We start from the raw sequence: 23,618 nt of genomic DNA, 5'->3' as shown, positions 1-23,618 counted from the left end.
TCTGCTTGGAAGGCAGACGCCTTACCTCCAGGATAACTCTCCGGCTCCCCAAAATGTTTCTAATGAGACCCAGAAGTTACTGTTTTTCGAGCTGTCTATATTATCAAGAAATGAGGCAGAATGACACAGTGTCCCTATCTCAGGGTCTCAGCAAAGTGGAGAGGCCCAGAAAGCATCTCATCAGCCTGCTCCAAGTGACCCAAAAAGTTAAGTCCAGCTTCAGTTCTGCCTTCCTGTGTGTCTTCCATTCTTTTATATATTATATATTAATTCATTATTAATCTTAACATATTAATTAATATATTATATATTATACATAAATACATATATGTATAGTGTATATTTGTATACAAACTTGTCTATATGTATAAACTCTTTATTTAAGCACCATGATTACAAATACAATTGTAGTTGTGTGTCAATCATTAACAGAACAACCCCCTTGACCAGTGCAACATTCCCACCACCAATGCCCTCCCTCCCTCCTTCCCATCAAGACAGGCATTTGACAATTACTTTATTTTTTAAGTTTAGTAAGCTAAACTTTGACACTTTGGAAGAATAGAATCAGATTTAAAAAAAAAAAAAAAAATTCCTTTCCAACATCCCTTTCAACACGCAACTCGCCAGGGCCTATCTATAGCCAACAAAGACTACAAATCCCAGCGTTGCCACTCGCTCGCTGCGGACTACAAGTCCCGGCATGCCACGCGCGCACGGCGGACTACAAGTCCCGCCCCGTTTCTTCCGGTCTGGGCTGCTCGGGTTGAGTTGCGCGATGGAGACTGGCTGCTACTTGCTGGGGCGCGAGTTCGAGGACTCAGTGTTCGAAGAGAGGCCAGAGCGGCTGCGAAATCCGCCCGCATCCTACCGCGCCAAGCATTGCGAGCCGCAGGTGAGAGAGGGGCCCGGTACCCCAGGGGTCCCTGATCACCCCTTTCACTCTATTTTATTGTATTTTATTATATTAATTAATTTTATTATTTTATTTTTTAATTTCTTGGCCTTTGGCTCCTTATCCCTCCTTTAGCTACCTTTAAAGCAGTGTCCAGTACTCAGTTTTTTTTGTTTGTTTGTTTGTTTGGGGGGTTTTGGGTCACACCCAGTGGTGCTCAGGGGTTACTCCTGGCTCTGCACTCAGAAATTACTCCCTGGCAGTGCTCGGGGACCCTATGGGATGCCGGGAATCGAACCTGTGCAAGACAAATACATTGCTTTTACCCAGGGTTTTATTGATCCTAAAAGGCAAATATGGCCACATGGGACTGGATGCATGACATCTGTGTTCACAGCAGTTATAAGCAGCTTCCATACTAGATGTTATGGACTATCAGTCTAAAATAAATATCAGTCCAATATTGGTTCTGTTATTAGGCTCACCAATACCTTATTTAAAAATTTACCAATTCCAGAGCCTGGAGAGCTCGTACAGCAGGTGCTTCCTTTGCATGAATGAGGCTGATCCAGCCAGGTTGTTTTTGACACCTGATCGCAGAGCTAGGAGCCAACCAAAAACAAATAAATAAAAAGGTTGCAGGGGGCTGGAGAGATAGCATATAGGTAAGGCGTTTGCCTTGCACGCAGAAGGATGGTGATTCGAATCGTAGCATTCCATATGGTCCCCCTGAGTCTGCCAGGAGCGATTTCTGAGCGTAGAGCCAGCAGTAACCCCTGAGCACTGCCGGGTGTGACAACAAAACAAAACAAAACAAAAAGGTTACCAGTTCCAGACTCTTTTATCCATATTTCCTCAGTTGATCCTTACAGGCTGGTATATATCTGTAAAATACAATTTGTGCATATCCGTGATTGTATTTTTGTTTTATTTCCCTTCCTTGTTCTCCTCTCCACAAGCAATATTTTCAGTTTTTCTTCAGTGTTTGGTCACACTTTGTAAACTAGTAACAGAATGGGTTTGGGGAACTATCCTGAAGAAATGTCCTGTTTTGTGGTTTAACCAAATGAGTTCTTGGTGGAAATGACTACCGTGATGGACCCTGCCGTTCTCACCTTTTCTAGTGGTTTCTTGACGAAGTGGAGAGCTGTGACGATGCTGATACCCTGACTGTCAAGAAATTTAGAGGGGACCTGGCTTACAGACAGCAGGACTACCAGGTAGGATCTGAGGCCTGCTCACTCTTGGCTCATTTGAGTGGTGTGGAGGTTTGCTTTTTTGTTGTTGTTTGGGGCCCATACCCAGTTGATGCTCAGAGGTTACCTCTTTTTCTTATTGGTTTTTGGACTATACTTGGCAGCACTCAGGGGTTACTCCTGGCTCTATGCTTAGAAGTCATTCCTGGCAGCCTGGGGGACCATATGGGATGCTGGGAATCGAGCCCAGGTCCATCCTGGTCAGTCCTGTGAAAGGCAAATGCCCTTCTGCTGTGCTGTCTCTCTAGCCCCCCCTCAGGGGTTACTTCTGGCTCTGCACTCAGGAATCACACCTGGTGGTGCTGGGAGCACCCTATGAGATGCTGGGGATCGAACCCTGGCCTTCTGTATACAAGGCAAGCCCCTTACCAGCTGCCCTATCACTCTGCCTTCTCAATTTTGAGACCATATTCTTTTTTTGTTTTGTTTTGTTTTGTTTGTTTTTGGGTCATACCTGGCAGCGCTCAGGGGTTACTCCTGGCTCTACGCTCAGAAATCGCTCCTGCCAGGCTCGGGGGACCATGTGGGATAATGGGATTCGAACCACCGATTTTCTGCATGCAAGGCAAACACCTTATCTCCATGCTATCTCTCTGGCCCCTGAGACCATATTCTTGAGGACAATTCAGCCATGTGTGATTGGTGTCTGTAGTCAAGAGTCCTTTCACTGCAGCACTCCTTGGTTTAGTTTCCTATAGCTCCTGCATAACAAAGGACTTTTGGGGGAGTGCTTATAGCACTGTGTCCCCAATGCTGTAACCCCTGAGGCATCAGAGCCAGGAACAGAGTACCCCAGAGTGTGTGAGAGTAGCGAAGAGGGAGCAGCAGAGAGCCCAGTGCCAGGCTTGTACAGAGCATCCTTTCTTCTTAGAAAAAAAAAGGCTCTTCAGCCAGTCAGTGGCACCGCTGGTTCGAACCCTGGGCTGTTGAGTTCCAGAAGGATCTTCCCACTGTTTTTCCAGGGACTTCGAGGTCCCATTCTCTAGCCAGGTCTGATCTTAGCACCCACTAGAAATGTATGTTATCCTTCTTTGATATTGGGGTCAGTTATACCATCTTATTTGCTTGGGAAAAAATGAATCCTTCTCTCTGCTGTTTCATATCTTTTTTGTTTGTTTGTTTGTTTTGTTTTTTGGGCCACACCTCAGGGGTTACTCCTGGCTATGCGCTCAGAAATTGCTCCTGGTTTGGGGGACCATATGGGATGCCGGGGGATCGAACCATGATCCATCCTAGGCTAGCGTACACAAGGCAGACACCGTACTCTGCCCCAGCCCCTGTTTCATATCTTTATTTGCTTCTCTTCTTTCAAAAAAAAAAAAATAATAATGGCCAGAAAGCCCTGCAGGAGTATTCAAGCATTGCAGAAAAGTTGCCGTCCACCAATTACGCCATGAGGAGGGATGTCCAGGAAGGCCAGGCCCGGTGTCTGATGCAGCTGGGGCGGCAGGAAGAGGCGCTAGAGATCGCCCTGGAGCTGGTGAGCAGTTTTGTTGACTTCCACAGATTCCTTCCATTCCCGTTTTGTTGAGAGTGGTTGTGTTTGCTGATTTGTTTTGTTTTGGGGCCACACCTGCAGTGCTCAGAGGTTGCTCCTGGCTCTACACTCAGGAATCACTCTTGCGGGGCGAAGGGGGACCATCTGGGATGCTAAGGCTCAAAACTGGATCTGCTCTGTGCAAAACAAATGCCCTCCCTGCTGTGTTATTACTTCAGCCTCTGTTGAATTGTACAGAGGTTGGTCAGAGTTCATCAACTCCAGTTTATGTCATCCCCCATTTTATAGAGGTCCAGTTTGTTGTTCGTCTTTTCTTGTGTGTGTGTGATTTTTGGGTCACACCCGGCAATGCTCAGGAGTTACTCCTGGCTCCATGCTCAGAAATTGCTCCTGGCAGGCACGGGGGACCATATGGGATGCCGGGATTTAAACCGATGACCTTCTGCATGAAAGGCAAACGCCTTACCTCCATGCTATCTCTCCGGCCCCTGTTCGTTTTTCTCTTTCTGTTCTTTTTTTGTTTTTGTTTTTGGGCCACACCTGGCAGAGCTCAGGGGTTATTTCTGGCTCTGTACTCATAAGCGGGCTTGGGGGACCATATAGAATGCTGGGGATTCTGTATGCCTAAATATTCAATATTCTAAAAAGCCTTGCACACTGTACTACCACTCCACCCCTTGTTGTTTGTTTTCGGGGGGCCACACCCAAAGAAACTAGGGTTTAGTATTGCTTCTGTGCTCTGGTGGACTTGGGGAATTTCTATTTTATTTCTTGAGGGATTTAAAAAAAATTTTTTTTTTTGGTTTTGGGGCCACACCTGGTATATCGCTTGTGTGCTGGCCCCTTATATATATATATATATATATATATATATATATATATATATATATATATTTTTTTTTTTTTTTTTTTTTTTTTTTGCTTTTGGGCCACACCCGGTGGTGCTCAGGGGTTATTCCTGGCTATCTGCTCAGAAATAGCTCCTGGCAGGCACGGGGGACCATATGGGACACCGGGATTCGAACCAACCACCTTTGGTCCTGGATCGGCTGCTTGCAAGGCAAACACCGCTGTGCTATCTCTCCGGGCCCTATATATATATATATATATATATATTTTTTTTTTTTTACTTAAAGAACCATGATTTAAAAGTTTTTGATAGATAAATTTTAGACATATGATATTTCAGCACTAATCCATTGCCTGCGCTAGTCCCGTCACAAGTGCTCCCATACTTCATCGTTCCTTAATCCCTCCCAGCCTTCCCCACCCCTGCCTGCCACCTTGTTAGGCATATTAAGATTCCGTGGTTTTATTTTATCTTGGATCTCATGTTTTCAGTGTTGCTGAGTCTGAGCTTTGGACGTGTGGCTATATCACTCTCCCACATCTCTTAGGGGATTGTTATTGAGGCCCAAGGCACTGATCCTGAATCCTGTGGATCTAGTTGGCCAGAGGTCAGACTGAAGTATTCTTGCAGTCAAGCTGTCATCCTCCATCTCCTTAATTTATAAGAGAAATTCTTTTTCTTTGGGGGGGGGGCACATCCGGTGATGTTCAGGGGTTACTCCTGGCTATGCACTTAGAAATAGCCCCTGGCCTGGGGGACCATATGGGATGCTAGCGGATCAAACTGCAGTCCATCCTAGGTTAGTGCATGCAAGGCAAATGCCCTACTGCCATGCCACCACTCCAGCCCAAAAGAAATTCTTGAATATCCTTACCAAAGGGTTATATAGAACCTTAGCAACCTCTTGGTGCTAAATCCCAAAGAACATGCAGCACAGATGTGTGTTCTCTTCTCCCCTCTGGAAATGGGGGTGAAATCTGGAGGCCAGGAGCTAGGTCTGGCCTCTGTGCCTAGCACCACATGGTCCCCAGAACACTTCCAGGAATAGCCTTTGTGGGTGTGGCCTCCCACATGAAAAAAAGAACGTGGATCACAGCTGTGCTTATTTTCTCTTCTCCCTCCTGCTAATTGTGGTTTAAACCTGATGTTAGAAGATCAGACTGTGGGCCCAGAGAGATAGCACATCGGCGTTTGCCTTGCAAACAGCAGATCCAGGACCAAAGGTGGTTGGTTCAAATCCCGGTGTCCTATATGGTCCCCTGAGCCTGCCAGAAGCTATTTCTGAGCAGACAGCCAGGAGTAAGCCCTGAGCACCGCTGGGTGTGGCCCAAAAACCAAAAAAAAAAAAAAAAAAAAAAAGAAGATCAGACTGCCTTGTTAAGGGGACATTGGTAGGAAAAAGAACTTGATGAGCTATAACCGTGCAACAGGATAGTCCCAGTTTCCCATTTACCTGCAACTTTAGCCCATCCAGTACTTTCTCCCTAGATTCCAGTCTTTGTTCCTCTCCCCATGCCCTTTCCCAAGTGCCCCTGGCAGGCACTCAGGTGCATTGGCCTCCTTGCCTAGCCCACAGAGGACTGTGACAGCTCTGTTAGCAGCTAGGACCAGATTCTCACTGGCTCCATCTTGCTCTGTCATGATGTTTCATGTGTTTCATGGACAGACCTGCTGGTCTTTGCAAACACTCCAGGGCCAGGAGTGGTGGTCTAGAGCTACCTGTTGGCAACTCTGCCAGCCTGGGAGAACTTGTCATCAGGTTTCTAGCACCCTTTGGGCATTGATGACAGACCCAGGCAGCAGAAACTAGTGTAGTGTTTTCCCAAAATGGGCACTTTTTCTCTTCAGAAGGGGTGCTGGAGGGCTGGAGAGATAGCATGGAGGTAAGGTGTTTGCCTTTCATGCAAAAGGCTGGTGGTTCGAATCCCGGCATCCCATATAGTCCTCCGAGCCCGTCAGGGGTGATTTCTGAGTGTCTAGAGCCAGGAGTAGCCTCTGAGTGCTGCTGGGTGTGACCCCCCCCAAAAAAAAAACACCAAAAAACAAAATAAAATTAAAAAAGTACTCTAGAGGGAGCAGAGAGATAGCACAGTGGTGGGCATTTGCCTTGTATGTGGCCAACCAGGAGGGACCCGGTTCAATACCCAGCATGTCATATGGTTCCTGAGCCTGCCAGAGGCGGTTTCTGAGCGTAGAGCCAGAAGTAACTCCCGAGAGTAGCCGGGTGTGACCCAAAAACAAAAACAAAGACAAAAACAAAAAAACAACAAATAAAGAAGGATTGGTGGAATAAGGGCTGGTGGTCCATTGTGGCCTCAGGTAAAATTAAGGTGCTTTTTGTTTGTTAGTTGGCAGGGGGATGTGTCAAGACCCACCAGGTAAGTTTCTTATTGAAAAGTGGGCAGAAGACCAGATAGATTTAGAAACCTCTGGGGTATGGGTCCTGAGAGGTAGCACCATGGTAGGGCATTTGCCATGCATGCAGCTGACCCAAGACAGATGGTTTGAATCCTGCCATCCCATATGGTCCCAGGAGCGATTATCTGAGTGCAGAGCCAGGAGTAACCCCTGAGCACCACTGGGTATGACCCAAAAACCAAAAAAAAGAAAAAAACAAAACAAAACCTCTGGGCTAGTGGATCTCACCACTGTCTCCAAGTGACTTTTTCCTGTTTGCACCAGTTTCACATTTTCTGGTTTGTTATTAAGTTATTAATTTTTTTCATAGAGGCCACACCCAGGGTGCTGAACTGGGAGCTACTCCCAGCTATGCTTAGCCTGTGGTTTGAGAGATAGGACAGGGGGTAAGGTATAGCCTTGTATGTGGTCCGCCTTGTTTTAAACCCTGGCACTGGTTCAGGGAGTATCCTTGAAGACCCTTCACACACACACACACACACACACACACACACACACACACACACACCCTTGAAGACCCTTCACACACATACACACACACACACCTTGAAGACCATTCACACACACACACACACACAAAACCCTTCTCTCACACACACCCAGCACTGTCGTGTGGATGCTCCCAATCACTGCTGGGGTCACTTGGGTAAATCCCTAGCACTGCAGGACCCAAGTAGCCTCACATCTTAGAACCATTGAGTTGAACCATTGGTTCAGGTAGCTGAGAGAAGCATTGGTGGGATCCAGATTTCCTGACCACAGCTTGGGAAATCCAAACAATCAGGATTGCTCTGTGCCTGGTTGCGGCTTCTAAGCTGAAGAGACAGAAAAACCACCTCTGCACACACAGGCCCTATCCAGCACCTGTTCTTCATAAGCTCTTGTTCTGTGACTTCTGCTCCCATTTTTTTGTTGTTGTTTGGTTGTTTGGGGTCCACACCCCCAGCAGTGTTGGTGTTGGGGGTACCATTATGATGCTGGGAATTGAGGCTGGGTCGGTGACATGCAACTGTATTATTACTCTGTCCTGTCCTACCCACTGTGTGTGACTTCAGACAACTGTCTAACCTTTCTGGTGTAAAATAGGGGTAATAATGGAATCTGTTGAGGAGGATGAGAAGATAAAATATTGAGGATATTGTCTGGTATATGGGATTTACTCAATAAACATCAAGTAGCATCTTGGTTGCCGTTTAGAAGGAACTACAGTCTTCTGAAAAAGTCACATGGGTACGTTTATTTTAGATTTATTCACTCGCCATGCTATGAACTAACTGTCTAGTCCAGGGGTCTCAAACTCGAGGCTCGTGGGCCATTTGCCGCCCTGCCCTAGAGGAATCTTGTTTTGTTTTGTTTTAGTTGTTTGGGTCACACCCCCCAATGTTCAAGACTTACTACTGATTTTGCACTCAAGGATTACCCCGACTTTGCCTCCTGCGGCCCCCAGGTAAATTGAGTTTGAGTCCCCTGGACTCTAGTCCATCCCAGCCACATACTTGCTTTCTCAATATTAGTGTATGATGGTTTTCAATTCTTTTATACCTATGGATTGATTTTGAAAATAGGAAAGCAAATTTACAGACTACTAAGTAGGTATAAAAACCATCATTTATTATAAGAATATTTGTCTACTTACCATAGCACAGTTGCATGATCTATGCAAATGAATGCATCAAGCAGCAATAGCTTTTTCACAGATGTACAGGAAATTCTTGCAGCTTGGCATTGATTCCTGTTCCAAAGATTTGAAAACCGCTGGTTGAAATGACATAAAGCATCTAAAATGGCTGGAGGAAGGAAGGTAGTAGTTGTTAGAGTCAAGATCTGAGACTTTCCCTTTTCTAAAGACCTGAGTGCATTTGACTACATAGCTATTAAACAGCTGCTGTCTGTCTCTGAGACACTCGGCAGTGAGCAGAAAGAAACACTTTAAACTCGGTGATCTGGGAAGGAGAGAGTACTAACAATGGAAATGTTATACCAGATCACTTTCATTCTTGGGAAAATACCTGTTTTTCTCAGGGGTGCTCACAGCTTACTTCTGGCTCTATGCGTAGGAATCACTCCTGGCAGGCTTGGAGGACCATAATGGGATGCCGGGGATCGAACCCAGGTTGGCTGTGTGTAAGATAAACTCCCTCCCTGATGCACTATCATTCTGGTCCTTGCAAGACTTTTGCCTCTTTATTCAATATCTTGTTTGTTTTTTTTTGTTTTTGGGCCACACCCGGTAATGCTCAGGGGTTACTCCTGGCTATGTGCTCAGAAGTTGCTCCTGGCTTGGGGGACCATATGGGACACCGGGGGATCGAACCGCGGTCAGTCCAAGGCTAGCGCAGGCAAGTCAGGCACCTTACCTTTAGCGCCACCGCCCGGCCCTATTCAATATCTTGATCTTTCTATGGCCATACCATCCTGAACGCGCCTGATCTAGTCTGATATTGGAAGCTAAAGCAGGGTTGGGCCTGGTTAGTATTTGGATGGGAGACTCAGTATTTCCATCTATTTGGAATCCTGTACCAGTTTTTGCTTGCCTCCCTCCACCCCTTTGATTTTTTTTGGCTGCAAACTGGTGAGTTTTTGTTTGTTTGTTTGTTTTTTGGACCACATTCGGTGATATTCATGGGTCACTTTTGACTCTCGGGGGACCATATGGGATGCCAGAGATAAAACCTAGGTCTAGGGCTGGAGTGATAGCACAGCAGGTAGGTCATTTGCCTTGCATGCAGCTGACCTGCGTTCAATCCCTGGCATCCCGTATGGTTCCCTGAGCCCCGTCAGGAGTAACTCCTGAGCACTGCTGGGTTGTGGACCCCAAGCCAAAAAAACCACCAAACAACCCTGGTCTGGGTACAAAGCCCTACCAGCTATACTACATTGCTCTGGCCCCTCAAATGAGGTGATTTTACTCACACTTCTTGCTCAGCGTAGTTCTATGCAGAACCTAGATCTGGAGTAGGCTGTTTCCTCCAGACTTCAGATCAACTAAAAGATAACTTTGGTTTGCCTTCTGCCCTCTACAGACTTTGGGAAAAGCTGAGTTCTCCCTAGCCCATGGGGCTCTTGCTTTACTCAGATTAGGCAAGATGTGGTGGTTCTAGCTAAAGAGACTTGAATAGGACTTTCTGATCAGAAGGGAACCAAGCATTTCCCACTGGCCCAAAATAATTGGCCTTGGTAATGGTTAGCAGAGAAGGCATTTGGATTCAATTAAGATGCATCATAGAAACAACTTCAGGGCTATGCTGTGTAAGATGTTGAAGCCAACAAAAAATTGGAAGTAGAGTTCCTTTGAATCCTCAAGGAAATTGCCATTTGGATTTTAGAGAGGAATATTAAAATGGAGCCATTTGTCCAGGGTCAAAATGTTGGCTTGAGTCTTCCAGATATTTGGTTGAGGACAGTGAAGATCACAAGAAAAATGGAATAAACATACATTTCTGGATTGGATGCTGAACTTTTTCCAACATGGATTGCATTACTGTGACATGAAAATGTTTAGGAATGGCTGGTGATTCATTTAAGTTTCCAATTTTAAATTAAGATCTGATGAGGGGATGGAGTGATGGCATAGCGGTAGGGCATTTGCCTTGCACACGGCTGACCCAGGACGGACCACAGTTGAATCCCTGGCCTCCCATATGGTCCCCCAAGCCAGGAGTTATTTCTGAGCCGCATGGCTACAAGTAATCTCTGAGTGTCACCGGGTGTGTGGCCCCTCCTCCAAAAAAAAATCTGATGAAAAAAATATTGTTCATTCTCCATAGAAAGACCTGCAGGTGTCTCTGATTATACAGAAAACTTTTTGCAGGCTAAAGTTTTAACCTGTCCTTTCTCCTTAGGAAAATAAGGCAACCAACACAGACCATCTAACCACGGTGCTCTGCCTCCAGTTTGCTATTTGGTCAAGTTTACAGAACGTGGAGAAAACAATTCTGTGCCTGCAGAAATTGATTTCTTTGCATCCTTTTAATCCTTGGAACTGGAGCAAGTTGGCAGAGGCCTACCTGACTCTGAGGCCAGCTCTTTCAGCGTCGTGTGAGGCATCTCAAAAACAGAGCAAGCTCTCCTTCAGTGACCAAACTACCAAATCCTCCAGCCCTCACTCAGCAGATGACTGCCCCTCATGCTCACCTCCAGACTTGCCTACAGACTCTGTGCTTTCTGTGGAAGCCAGCTGTGGGAGCAGCCAGCAGCCAGCAGAGGCCCCAAAAAGCCCACCGGATGGGGTGGCAGTTGAGAGGGAAGCCATGTCTCTAAAGACTTGGCTGAAAGCATGTGCGTCCTTTATTCGAGCCAGGTAAAAAGGTGGGTCAGATGGGTGCTGAGCTGAGAAGCTGAGTGTTTGGTTTGCAGGTTACACAGCACAGAGATTATGCCTGCCTCTGTGCTCAGGAGTGACCCCAGGAGGTATTCAGTGGACCAAATTTGAGTGCCGGCATTTGAACCAGGGTTGTCTTTATGCAGGGCATGAACCTTAATCTTGTGCTTTCTTATTAGTTCCTAGGCAAGGTTTTATTTGAAGTTTATTATTATTACTGTTATTATTTTGGGTTTTGGGCCACACCCAGTGACACTTGGGGCTTATTCCTGGCTATGCACTCAGAAATCGTTCCTGGCTTGAGGGACCATATGGGGCATTGGGGGGATCGAAGTGCGGTCCGTCCTAGGTTAGTGTGTGCAAGGCAGATGCCCTACCGCTTGCGCCATTGTTCTGGTCCCCGCTTCTGGTGGAACTGGTGCAGCAGACGGAGCTGAGAGAATGTCAAAGACTTGACATCATGCTGGAGAGTATTTAGTCTGTGAGGCCAGGTGGCTGGCTGTTCTGGGAAGCAGAAAGGTCTTGGAGCTCTCCTCTGGGGCCTAGACTTGGGCTGGAGACTCCGCTTCCACTGCGCATCATTTGAGCTTTCGGTCATAGGGTGCCCTTCTGGGCTGGGGCTAGCTCTTTGCTCTGTTGTGCAAAGTCTAGAAAAGATGGCTCACCAAGGTAAAGCCCCTGCCCTGCCGTCTTTTGTTCAGAGGAAGCCTTGAGGATTCAAACATGGGGAGTGCTTTCCTGTGAACCCTCGGATTGGTGTGGCTGGGCCCCCCAGATTGGATTGCACAGCCCACCTTTGTACAGGGCCCACACGGGGCCTCTCTTCTGTTCCTTAGGCTCTTGTTGCAGCTCACCCAATGTCAGCAGACATCCTTTGCCTTGGAGAGGAACTTAAGGACGCAGCAGGAAATTGAGGAGAAAGTGAAAACTTTGGGTCTCCGAGAAGGCCCTTTGCTGTGGATGGAGGAGGTGAGTGTGTCCTGAGAGCTTACGGTGAAAAATCAGGCCTCAGAACTATTTCTCTGGTCTATAGAACACTGGGGCCGGAGAGAGAACACAGCGGTAAGGCGTTTGCCTTGTACACAGCTGACACAGGATGGACGGTGGTTTGAATCATGGCATCCCTTATGGTCCCCTGAGACTTCCAGGAGCAATTTCTGAGCATAGAGCCAGAAGTAAGCCTTGAGCACTGCCGGGTGTGACACCCCCCTTCCCCAATAAAAAGAACACAGGGCCAAGTCCCATCAGCTGAAGGATTTGTCTCCCGCTTTACCTGCCTTCTGATCACATAATCCCCACCGAAGCTGCCTCTTCATCATCCCTCTGCCCGCCAGAAGGCTAGAGCGAGGCTTCTTTTACTTGTCCACGCTTGTTACAACCCACCAACTAGGTAAGTGGCTTGTACAGCTTGAGTGATCATCAAACAAGTGAATTAGTGTCGACATCCATGCGGCACTTCAATGTCATTTTCTCCTTCGTTCATCCTGGAAACAGCTTGAGACCTGTAGAGGCTGGAATTGAGGCCCGAGGAGCTTGTGACTTGCGTGACAGGAGGTTTGAAACGACAGAATTAGACCAGAGCCTGTTTCCCAGTTTCAAAACATTTTTCCTCCCACCCTTCTGTTAGTTTGATCACCGCAGAGAGAGTCAAATATCAGGGTTGTTTTTTTTTTTAATCCTATATTATCTGAAAAGGATATGTTGAAATTTTTTATGATGGCATTGGAAGGCCAGGGAAATGGGTTAAAGAGCTTTGTGTATGAGATTTGATCCCTAGTGCTGCCTGATCCACCTACTGTATAATTGAAATTAATAACTCCATCTGTGAATCCTAACATGCCTTCAAATAACACTGTCTGTATGGGGATGGAGCAGTGGCACAAGCGGTAGGGTATTTGCCTTGCATGTGCTAACCTAGGATGGACCGCAGTTTGATCCCCTGGCGTCCCATATGGTCTCCCAAGCCAGGAGCTATTTCTGAGCTCAGAGCCAGGAGTAACCCGTGATGTCACTGGGTGTGGCCTCCCAAAACTCCCGCCCCCCAAATGGGATCAGAAACACTGTCTGTTACTTATTGTGACTAGATGTCTTTCTTTCTTCGCCAGGTGAAACCCTCTACCGTCCACCCTGCCCTGTTGTCCTGGCATTACCCCTTTTTTCTGATCCCTTGGAGCCCCTTTAACTCTTTTCTTTCCTTGGCTCTTCCCTTTGAGCCCTGCAGACTTGCGCATGCACAGTACCCTGTACATTTGTATCTGCCTATTACTGATGAGGCTGCTGCCAGGACCCTGATGGGGTCTAATCTGGTGCTTACCAGGGCACACGCATGGGTTGCTATGTCTGCCCTCTTGGAGGAGTGCCCGAGGGTTGCGCCCCTTCAGTGGGATCCCACACAAGTCACATTTTAGCAGTTTATTTATTAATTGATTGATTTTTGGGCCATACCCGGCGGTGCTCAGGGGCTACTCCTGGCTATGTGCTCAGAAATTGCTCCTGGCTTGGGGGACCATATGGGATGCTGGGGGATTGAACCAAGGTCTGTCCTGGGTCAGCCACGTGCAAGACAAATGTCCTACCACTGACCTATCGCTCCAGCCCCTGGTGTACAGAATTTTAACTAAATTTTTTTTTGGGGGTCACACCCAGCAGTGCTCAGGGGTTACTCCTGGCTCTACGCTCAGAAATTGCTCCTGGCAGGCTTGGGGGACCATATGGGATGTGATATTCGAACCACCATCTCTCCTGGGTCGGGATTCGAACCACCATCCACCCTGGGTTGGCTGCTTGCAAGGCAAATGCCCTACCGCTGTGCTATCTCTCCGGCCCAGTGCATTCTCTTTCTGGTGCTTACACACTGAGGTGCAGGTGGGAATCATGGAGGTGGCAGACAGCAGATCTGTGGGGATCTATGTGGGGACATCATATATGCAGTGTGAGGAACCTGCCTCCTTCCATTCCCGTGCCTCTCCTGAGCCATCCTTCTTCACCCCTGTTGATTTGTTCTGCTGGCCACTCTCCCTGGGTCTGCTCTTCACTTCTGAGAGGCAGCATCCATCTGGTTTTTTTGTTTTTTTTTTTGTTTTGGTTTTTGGGTCACACCCAGTATGCTCAGGGGGTACTCCTGGCTCCATGCTCAGAAATCGCCCCCAGCAGGCTTGGGGGACCTTAATGGGATGCCGGGATTCGAACCACTGACCTTCTGCATGCAAGGCAAACCCCCCACCTCCATGCTATCTCTCTGGCCCCCCCATCTGGTTTCTTCCTCTGTGGCTTCATTTCCCTCAGCCTCTTGGAACTCCACTCCTTCCTTGAATGAATGAATAAATGAATGAATGAATGACTTTGAGGTTTCTCACCATCCTCCACTCACTGTTCCTGACTGTCATGGAAATCACACGAAGAGCCTCCGTGTCCCCTTCCTTGTGCATCTCTGACCCCATCTTGGGGACACTTGGCCCAAGTGTTGAATGACTAGTGACCATTCTGAGACAATTCTCTGTTATTCTCCTGCCACCTTCGAGTCAGAATGTCCAGCCTGACACTGCTCGGTGAGTACTTGCTCTGTGTGTTCTGCCTGCAGTGTCTTCGTGTCTGTCAGTGTTGGAGATGAAGTGAAGGGAGTGGGGAAGAGTCACTTTTCCTTTCCAGGCGTCTCTCAGTCCTGTGGCCTTGCTTTTTCTGGACTTTTTTTCACTTCTAGGTAGACTTCCAGCGCCCCCTTTTTTTCTCATTTCTCATCCACCGTCAGCTCCCCATTTCTTAGCAACTCATGTTTGATTCTCAGTGACCTGGCATTTCTCTCCTGTGTTGTCTTTTATGGGGGGGGGGGGTTGGGGCCACACCCGGTGACACTCAGGGATTACTCCTGGCTATGTGCTTAGAAATTGCTCCTGGCTTGGGGACCATATGGGATGCCAGGGGATTGAATCATGGTCCGTCCTAGGCTAGTGTGGGCAAGGCAGATGCCTTATTGCTTGCATCACCGTCCTGGTCCCTGTGTTCTGTCTCGAACTTTGCTCTGGGTCGACTTGAAATTCTTTTGAGCAAGTTACCTGCTTGCTGAACACCTGAGCCAAGTCCCTTCTCGAAGTTCTAGAGTTCAGGTGTGGGCAGGTGCCTTGATAGCGGGTCCAGGGCCTCTCAGAGACACCCCTTCAATTTAGGGCCTCTTAATTCCTACACTTTGTCCTTTGCTTCCTCTTGGCTACTCTGCTCAGGTCAAAACAAATTTTGTGATTTTTTTTTTTTTTTGGTTTTGGGGTCACACCCAGCAGCGCTCAGGGGTTCCTCCTGGCTCTATGCTCAGAAATCGCTCCTGGCAGGCTCAGGGAACCATATGGGATGCTAGAATTCAAACCACCAACCTTCTGCATGAAAGGAAAACGTTTGCCTTACCGCCATGTTATCTCTCCGGCCCCTAATTTTGTGATTTTTATGTCATCACCTTTTTACTATTTGCCAGCAAGAACTTCCCCCTGAATGTCCTAGTCCAGTGATGGCTAACCTTTTTGAGCCCGAGTGCCCAAACTGTCGCACAAAACCAAATAATTTCCTCAAAAGGGCCAGCACGTCAATTAAACCTTAATAACAAGATTTTAGTATCTAAAAACTGTGCGGCACACACCGCATATCTTAATTGCAGACTTTCCCGTGTGCCAGCTGCAAGGCCTTCACGTGCCACCGCTGGCATGTGTGCCAAAGGTTCGCCATCGCAGTTCTAGTCTATGGCAAATTCTCTCTCCTTTGAGCTCAGATAGTGTGATTGCTTTAATAACTTATAGGGCTCTAAAATTTTTCAAAAATATATCTTTTTGTTGCCGGAGCAGTGGCACAATCGGTAGGGCGTTTGCCTCGCAATACTAACCTAGGACAAACTGCGGTTTGATCTCTCAGCATTCCAGATGGCCCCCCAAGCCAGGAGCGATTTCTGAGCGCATAGCCAGGAATATTCCCTGAGCGTCACCGGGTGTGGCCCAAAAACCAAACCCCCCAAAAAAGAATATAGCTTTTCTTTTAGATTTGAGGTTCCTTAGAAATCCTATATCCTGGGACCTCAGAAATAGTGCAGCAGATAAGGAAGGTGCTACCTTACATGCAGCCAACCTAGGTTCCATCCCCGTCAACACCAGCCTCCCTCTAGTCCCCTGAGGTGTGCCAGCAGTGATCCCTGAAAGCAGAGCCAAGGGCAAGCCCTGAGCACAACTGGGTGTGGCCACAAAACAAAACCATAAAGAAGTCATACTTTTTGGGGGCCATACCTGGTAGTGCTCAAGGCTTACTCTGGCTCTACTCAGGGATCATTCCTGCCAGTGCTCAGGGGACCATATGGGGGGACCAGGGATGGAATGGGGTCAGCTGTATGCAGTACAAGTACCTCGTTGACTGTACTAGCTCTCCATACCTCAAGAAGTCACGCATTCTTACAGGATGTTGACAACTTCATCCCCTTCACTACTTATTAATCTAGTTGGGATGGTAGTTCTCAGTCTGGATAAGATGAATGAAATAGCCTATGAAGCCTATAATTTTTTTGTTTGTTTTTGGGCCACACCCAGTGACTCTCAGGGGTTACTCCTGGCTATGCACTCAAAAATCGCTCCTGGCTTGGGGGGGACGCCGGGGATCAAACCTAGGTCTATTCTGGATTGGCCATGTGCATGGCAATTGCCCTACCACTGTGCTATTGCTCTGGCCCCCTATAATTTTTTTTAAAAGAATTAGGATCTGGGGCCAGAGAGTGGTAAGGCATTTGTCTTGCATGCAGCCAACACAGGACAAGCACTGGTTTTGATTCCCAGCATCCCATATGGGCCCCCCCCCCAGCCTGCCAGGAGCAATTTCTGAGCACAGAGCCTGAAGTAACCACTGAGTACCATGGGGGTGTGACCCAAAAACCAAAACAAACAAACAAAAAAATTAGGATCTAAACAAAGCTAATAGAGAGTTCACATACTGTTTTAAATTTTCTTTTACTATATCCCTTTTATTTAGTAGCTTTTTCTTTCCCTTCCTTTTTTTGGATATATATAAAATACAACATAAAATTTGCCATCTTAAACATTATGTATGTTAGTGGTATTATATTAACTGTTGGGCAACTGTCACCTCTGTATCCAATTATTATTATTATTATTATTTTGGTTTTTGGGTTTTTGGGTCACACCCAGCGATGCTCAGGGGTTACTCCTGGCTGTCTGCTCAGAAATAGCTCCTGGCAGGCACGGGGGACCATATGGGACACCGGGATTCGAACCAACCACCTTTGGTTCTGGATCAGCTGCTTGCAAGGCAACACCTCTGTGCTATCTCTCCGGGCCCCTGTATCCAATTTTTTAAAATTATCCTCTGTGACCATTTATCTCTTAACTCCCATCCCCCCACCCCATACCTCTTGGTAACCGTTCATTTACTCTCTTTGTGCATTTGCCAGCTGTAGATATTTCACATAAATAGCATCGTACAATATTGTCCTTTTGAGGCTGGTTGTTGCCCTTGGCATAATGTGTCCAAACTCATTCAGATTGGCACACGTCAGAATGCTATTCCTTTTTTATGATGGTAGAATATTCCATTGCAAGTACAAGTGTATATCGGTGGTGTGGCTCCACACCATATTTTGATTATCTATTGATGGACATTGGGGTTGTTTCTACCTTTTAGCTATTGTGAATCATGCTGTTATGAACACTGATACACAAGTAGCTGTATAAATTATTGGATTACTGGCTCTACACTAATCAGTATTCATACTCCACCCTCGGGTGTGATCTGTTTTGTTTTTTGTTTTGTTTTTGGGCCACACCCAGTGACACTCAGGGGTTAGTCCTGGCTATGCGCTCAGAAATCGCTCCTAACTGGGGGGGACCAAATGGGACGCTGGGGATCGACCTGGGTCAGCAGTGAGCAAGGCAGATGTCCTACGCTGTGCTATTTATCCGGTCCTAGGATGTGATCTGATGATTGGATTATTGGGTCCATCTCTTAGTATTTTTTCACCGTAGGGTGTGGCCTGGGTTTCAAGAAAGAAAGAGCTCATTCTTCAATCTTCCTCCACTAAGCTGCTTTCCTTCTTAGGAGCAGAAGGTTTGTGTGGTGGGATTTCTGAACCTGTTCTTGCACCCTTTCACAGTGTGGATTATTTCCTGCGTCAATGTTTACTTCCAGACCCCTGTCTCTCCAGGTCCTAGATTTGGATCCTGGGCTCCACTTATATAAGTTACTGTTTTTGGTTCTTTTAAAAGCTCCAAAGTAGTCCTAGGATTTTTTCCCTAGGAGTAGAATTACTGACTCATAATTTTGTATTTAACCTTTTGAAGAGCTTCCAATACTCTGTTGTTTTTAATCTACATTGTTACACAATCATGATTCTTTTTTTGGTTTTTGGGTCACACCCGGCAGCGCTCAGGGGTTCCTCCTGGCTCTACACTCAGAAATTGCTCTTGGCAGGCTCAGGGGACCATATGGGATGCCGGGATTCGAACCACTGTTTTTCTGCATGCCAGGCAAACGCCTCACCTCCATGCTATCTCTCCGGCCCCACTCATAATTCTTAATGCTAATGTAGTACATGATCCTTAATTTTAAATACATTTTAGTGTGAGGTTATTAATAGCTCGATAGTAGTAGATAATAGAGTCATTAGGTTTTTGGTTTATTTTTTTTTCCCACACCCAGCATTGCTCAGGGGTTATTTTTGGCTTTGCACTCAGGAATCACTCCTGGGTGGCTTGGAGAACCCTATAGGATGCTGAGAATTGAACTTGGGCCAACTGCATGCAAGGCAAGTTCTCTACCTGCTATACTCCAGCCCCAGAGACAGCTTTTATGACACATATACAAAACACAAGAACTTTACACCTTGTACTCTCACTTGCCCTGATATTGTTATTATTTTAATATAAATTACTTTTTTTGTTTGTTTGTTTTTTGTTTTTTTGGCCACACCCATTTGACGCTCAGGGGTTACTCGTGCCTAAGCACTCAGAAATTGCCCCTGGCTTGGGGGGACCATATGGGACGCCGGGGGATCGAACAGCGGTCCTTCCTTGGCTAGCGCTTGCAAGGCAGACACCTTACCTCTAGCGCCACCTCACTGGCCCCTAAATTACTTTATTTAAAGACAATGTATCACCGAGTTATATCATATATCATACATTTGTTTACAGGTAGGTGGGAACAAAACTATTAAAAAAGAAAATAATAGAGTACAAGAAAATTTGTGAAAATTATTGTATATTGCTATTGAGTCATTGTTAGGTTTAGTAAGTTTTGATGCTAGTTGATTATTCTGTTACCTCTTTTATTTCTGAACATTAGGTAGCGTTAGATATACATTAGTGTCTAAATTGATGTGTTTCTACAGGGATGATATTATTAAAATATTAGAGATGTGGTGGCCAAATGGTCCAGAAACTTCAAGTACTATTGCTGATACTGTGGCTTTTGTGGGGCTTGGTTTTGGCTGCCAGGCCTTGTACTTCTTGTAGTACAAGAAGGTGGTGGTGGGGCTGGGGGGAAAGGGAGGAGGAAAGGTACCTGCATTCACTTCAAAAAAGTCTGGTGATATCAGCTCAAATACCGGCATACCTGGAGTTTGGTCGGATTGGTGTCTCTGCAGAGAGCCATAGTGAGTAGAGAAGCAGGGCCATTGTCAGTGGCATTGTGGGTAGTGGGTGCAGTAGGCATGGCTGTGGTAGGGCGGGGACTTGGCATGCTCTCTCCTCCTGAGATGAATGGCACAGCCAGTGTACCCATGATTTGTTCTGATATTTTTTCTTTGGATTCTGCAGCTTGGTTAGTAAAAATACCACTTGTTGATATAATAAAACAAAATTAATGTTATTTGAATGCTAGTAAAAGGAACCATTTTCCATGTTTATTGGCCATTCATTTTTGTGAAACCCTTTATCCCTACTTTTTTTTTGGGGGGGGCCACACCTGGCGGTGCTCAGGGGTTACTCCTGGCTGTCTGCTCAGAAATAGCTCCTGGCAGGCACGGGGGACTATGTGGGACACCGGGATTCGAATCAACCATCTTTGGTCCTGGATCGGCTGCTTGCAAGGAAAACGCCTCTGTGCTATCTCTCCGGGCCCGCTACTTTTCATATAGTTGGTATGTTTGTTTTCTTGTTAATTTTGGAGAACTCTTATTTTCAGATTTACTAGCCCCTTTTTAAATATTGTTTGTTTTGGGGGCATACCTGGCAGTGCTCTGGACTTAGTTCTGGCTTTGTGCTTAGGGATCACTTCAGGCTTTGTTCAGAGGAACTATATTGGGTGCGAGGGATCAAACCTAGATTTGCCACATGAAAAGCAAGCGTCCTCTCCATTGTACTATCTCTGACCTCCAAATTTACTAAACTTATATATGCTATCATATTTTCTAAAACCTATAAGATACATAACTATATAGAACTTGTATGTGGCCAAATACTTTTGAAGGTTTTGATACCTTTGTATCATGTACTTAACTATATTGTTTGTCTTTGGGCCACACCCCTATGGCTTACATGTTCACAGGGATCACTCCTGGTAGTACACAGGAAATCATATGTGGTGTGTCCAAGGCAAGCACCTTCAGCCCCATACTTATCAATCCTATCCCCTCTTATTTTATTTGGATATTACTATTATATAGTTCTCTTAATTTTGGTGGTGGTGGGGGACACACCTGGTGGTGCTCAGAACTTACACCTGGCCCTGTGCTCAGGTATAATTCCTGGCAGTGCTTGGAGGACCATATGGAATGCCAGAGATTGAACCCAGGTTGGCCGCATGTAAGGCAAATGTTCTCCCCACTTTGACCCCCATACTCTTAATATTTTTGAAAAATAGCATTTAGTCTTCAATCCCAGAAGATATCAAGTATAAGGTACATTTTAGTGTACCACCACTAAAAGAAAAAAAAAACATTAGGGTCCCTCAATATCATATGCTTCTTGATTTTAGAAATGGGTAAAAATACAAAAACAAAAAAGTATCTTAGTTTGGTAAAACACTATACTTATTTGGGTGGGGTTGGGCCACACCGGGCAGCGCTCAGGGGCTACTCCTAGCTCTATGCTCAGAAATTGCTCCTGGCAGGCTCAGGGGACCATATGGGATGCCAGGGATAAAACCTGGGCCTGTCTGGGTGGGTAGCATGCAAGGCAAATGTTCTACCACTGTTATCACTCTGGATCCAAACAATATACTTTTATAAATGTTGATAATTGGGCTTTCATTTCATCAGCTTTTGCTTCAGATGATATGCAGTCTTCGAGTCCTTAATTGTGGAAACTATGCTTTACATGTGCTTCTAATCCATTCATTAATCTATAATACTCTAGAACACGTTGGCTCCCTGGGTCTGCGGGAACCTCAGAGTCCAGGTCCTTGTGCTTCAACAACATTCCTATCAGTTGGCTTCCTCACATTTCACTGTAAACTGCGTGGAGGATCCAATTCTACTCCACTGTCCTTTCAGATGTGCACTGATCTCTCATGGGGTCTATTGTACAATAGACTAATGTAGACACCGGGCCTGCTTCCATCCAGCGAGGGGCAGTATTGCGCCTTTAAAGGACACATTCCTTTTTGTGGTACTGGAGACCAGGTGGTCTCTGGGCCAGGGCACCAACCATGTGCTGCCTTCACATTTCAGAGGCTCTCTGCCTCTCCCCAGCAGCCCAGTAGAACTGGGTAGCCCTGTCCCTTCGTCACTCTGTAAGAGCACCAGCCTGTGAGAAGGACGCATGAAATTTGATTCTAGCACAGCCATTAAGCCGACTGTCTTGTGGCATCATGGGACCTGCAGTGATTCTCACAATGGTGGAAGGAGAAGAGAATCCTAGGGGCTTCCATGGATGGTTGTTGGACTACTCCTCTACTCAAACCTCTTTTTTGTTTGTTTGTTTGTTTGGTTTGGTTTTTGGTTTTTGGGTCACAGCCGACGGTGCTCAGGGGTTACTCCTGGCTGTGTGCTCAGAAATAGCTCCTGGCAGGCACGGAGTACCATATGGGACACCGGGATTTGAACCAACCACCTTTGGTCCTGGATCGGCTGCTTGCAAGGCAAATGCCACTGTGCTATCTCTCCGGGCCCTGTTTGTTTTTTTGGGTCACACCTGGCGGTGCTCAGGGGTTACTCCTGGCTCTGCACTCAGATATCGCTCCTGGAAGGCTCAGGGATGTTATGGGATGCTGGGATTTGAACCACCGTCCATCCTGATTGGCTGCATGCAAGGCAAATGTCCTACCACTGTGCTATCCAGCTCCCAAACCTCTTTCCCTTTAAAGTCTGGGACTCATCCTCTGGCTGTGTGTGGAAGTCTTTATGCTTGGTGAATAACAGCAGAGCTTCCTTGGTACATCTGCCCCTCATCTGGACGGTGTTGCTTTTCTCTGGCTGCAGGTTATGGGAGAAGATATTGTCCCAGAGAAGCTTCGGGATGAGGTTCAGACAGAGGTGAAGTGTGTTGGCTCCATAGCCCTGGCTGCCATGGTGATTGCATCGTCGAAAGAATTTGAAGACAAGTGGTTCAGCAAGGTCAAAGACCGCTTCTGTCCCTTGGAAAATGCATTCTGTACAGAGATACAAATCTTGGCCTCTGAGGCCTTTGGAAAATAAAATTATCTCTTGGCCTGTACTATTTACCCTCTTTTACTTTAGATAGGATCTGCTGTCATCACAGGATATGGTGAATTAAAAATGATTGTTTTTTAAAAATGGCTTTTCTTCCAGATTATTTCTGTTGTATTCATTTTCTTGGTTTTTCTTTTTATCCCTTTTCCTTTTACTTCCAAGTACAGTCTTTGAGGCCTTTGTCCATTTAAAAAGAGACTTTCACAGGCTGAGGAAATAGTAAAAAATGGGTAGCCACTTGCTTTGCAATGCGGCCAGCCCTGGTTCTAACCTTGGCACTGCATACGATCCCCTAAGTCCTTCTAGGAGTGGTCCCTGAGTGCTGTTAGGGGTAAGCCCTTGGGCTGAAGAGATAGCTTGGAGGTAGGGTGTTTGCCTTGCATGCAGAAGGATGATGGTTTGAATCCCTGCATTCCATATGGTCCCCCGAGCCTGCCAGGAGTGATTTCTGAGCGTAGAGCCAGGAGTAACCCTTGAGCGCTGCCAGGTGTGACCCAAAAACCAAAAAAAAAAAAAAAAAAAAAAAAGTAAGCCTTGAATATAGCTGTGTGTGGCCCCAAAGAAATGCTTTCAGAATTTATATTTTTTTTCAGATGATGAGAGCTAATTTATTCAAGAGGAATGACTGCAGTGGGCATTTTGGAGAACATAGTAGGGCTCAATTCGAGTTGTTTGGGTTTTTTTGTTGTTGTTTTGTTTTTTGGGCCACACCTGGTGAATCTCAAGGGTTACTCCTGGCTATGTGCTCAGCAATCTC

At 46.3% G+C, this 23,618-nt stretch overlaps 1 protein-coding gene across 1 annotated transcript; it reads left to right on the top strand.

Annotated features, from left to right (window-relative positions):
- The first annotated feature begins 765 nt into the window (after positions 1-765).
- C19H8orf76 (chromosome 19 C8orf76 homolog) lies at positions 766-22,945 on the top strand. The gene is made up of 6 exons (XM_049765850.1): positions 766-895; positions 2,020-2,115; positions 3,488-3,631; positions 10,760-11,217; positions 12,075-12,207; positions 22,631-22,945. The coding sequence occupies exons 1-6, from the start codon at positions 779-781 to the stop codon at positions 22,844-22,846; spliced, it is 1,164 nt and encodes a 387-aa protein (XP_049621807.1). The 5' UTR covers positions 766-778; the 3' UTR covers positions 22,847-22,945.
- Positions 22,946-23,618: the final 673 nt, after the last annotated feature.

Source organism: Suncus etruscus, chromosome 19, assembly GCF_024139225.1.
Source record: "Suncus etruscus isolate mSunEtr1 chromosome 19, mSunEtr1.pri.cur, whole genome shotgun sequence".
Classification (NCBI taxonomy): domain Eukaryota; kingdom Metazoa; phylum Chordata; class Mammalia; order Eulipotyphla; family Soricidae; genus Suncus; species Suncus etruscus.
The sequence above is the reverse complement of the archived record's forward strand: the minus strand, read 5'-3'. Positions and strand labels throughout refer to the sequence as shown.

Coding starts and splice junctions, on each gene's coding strand:
- C19H8orf76 (XM_049765850.1), top strand. CDS start 779: ATGGAGACTGGCTGCTACTTGCTGGGGCGCGAGTTCGAGGACTCAGTG. Junction 2,116..3,487: donor ACAGACAGCAGGACTACCAG/GTAGGATCTGAG, acceptor AATAATGGCCAG/AAAGCCCTGCAGGAGTATTC. Junction 11,218..12,074: donor GCGTCCTTTATTCGAGCCAG/GTAAAAAGGTGG, acceptor TCTGTTCCTTAG/GCTCTTGTTGCAGCTCACCC.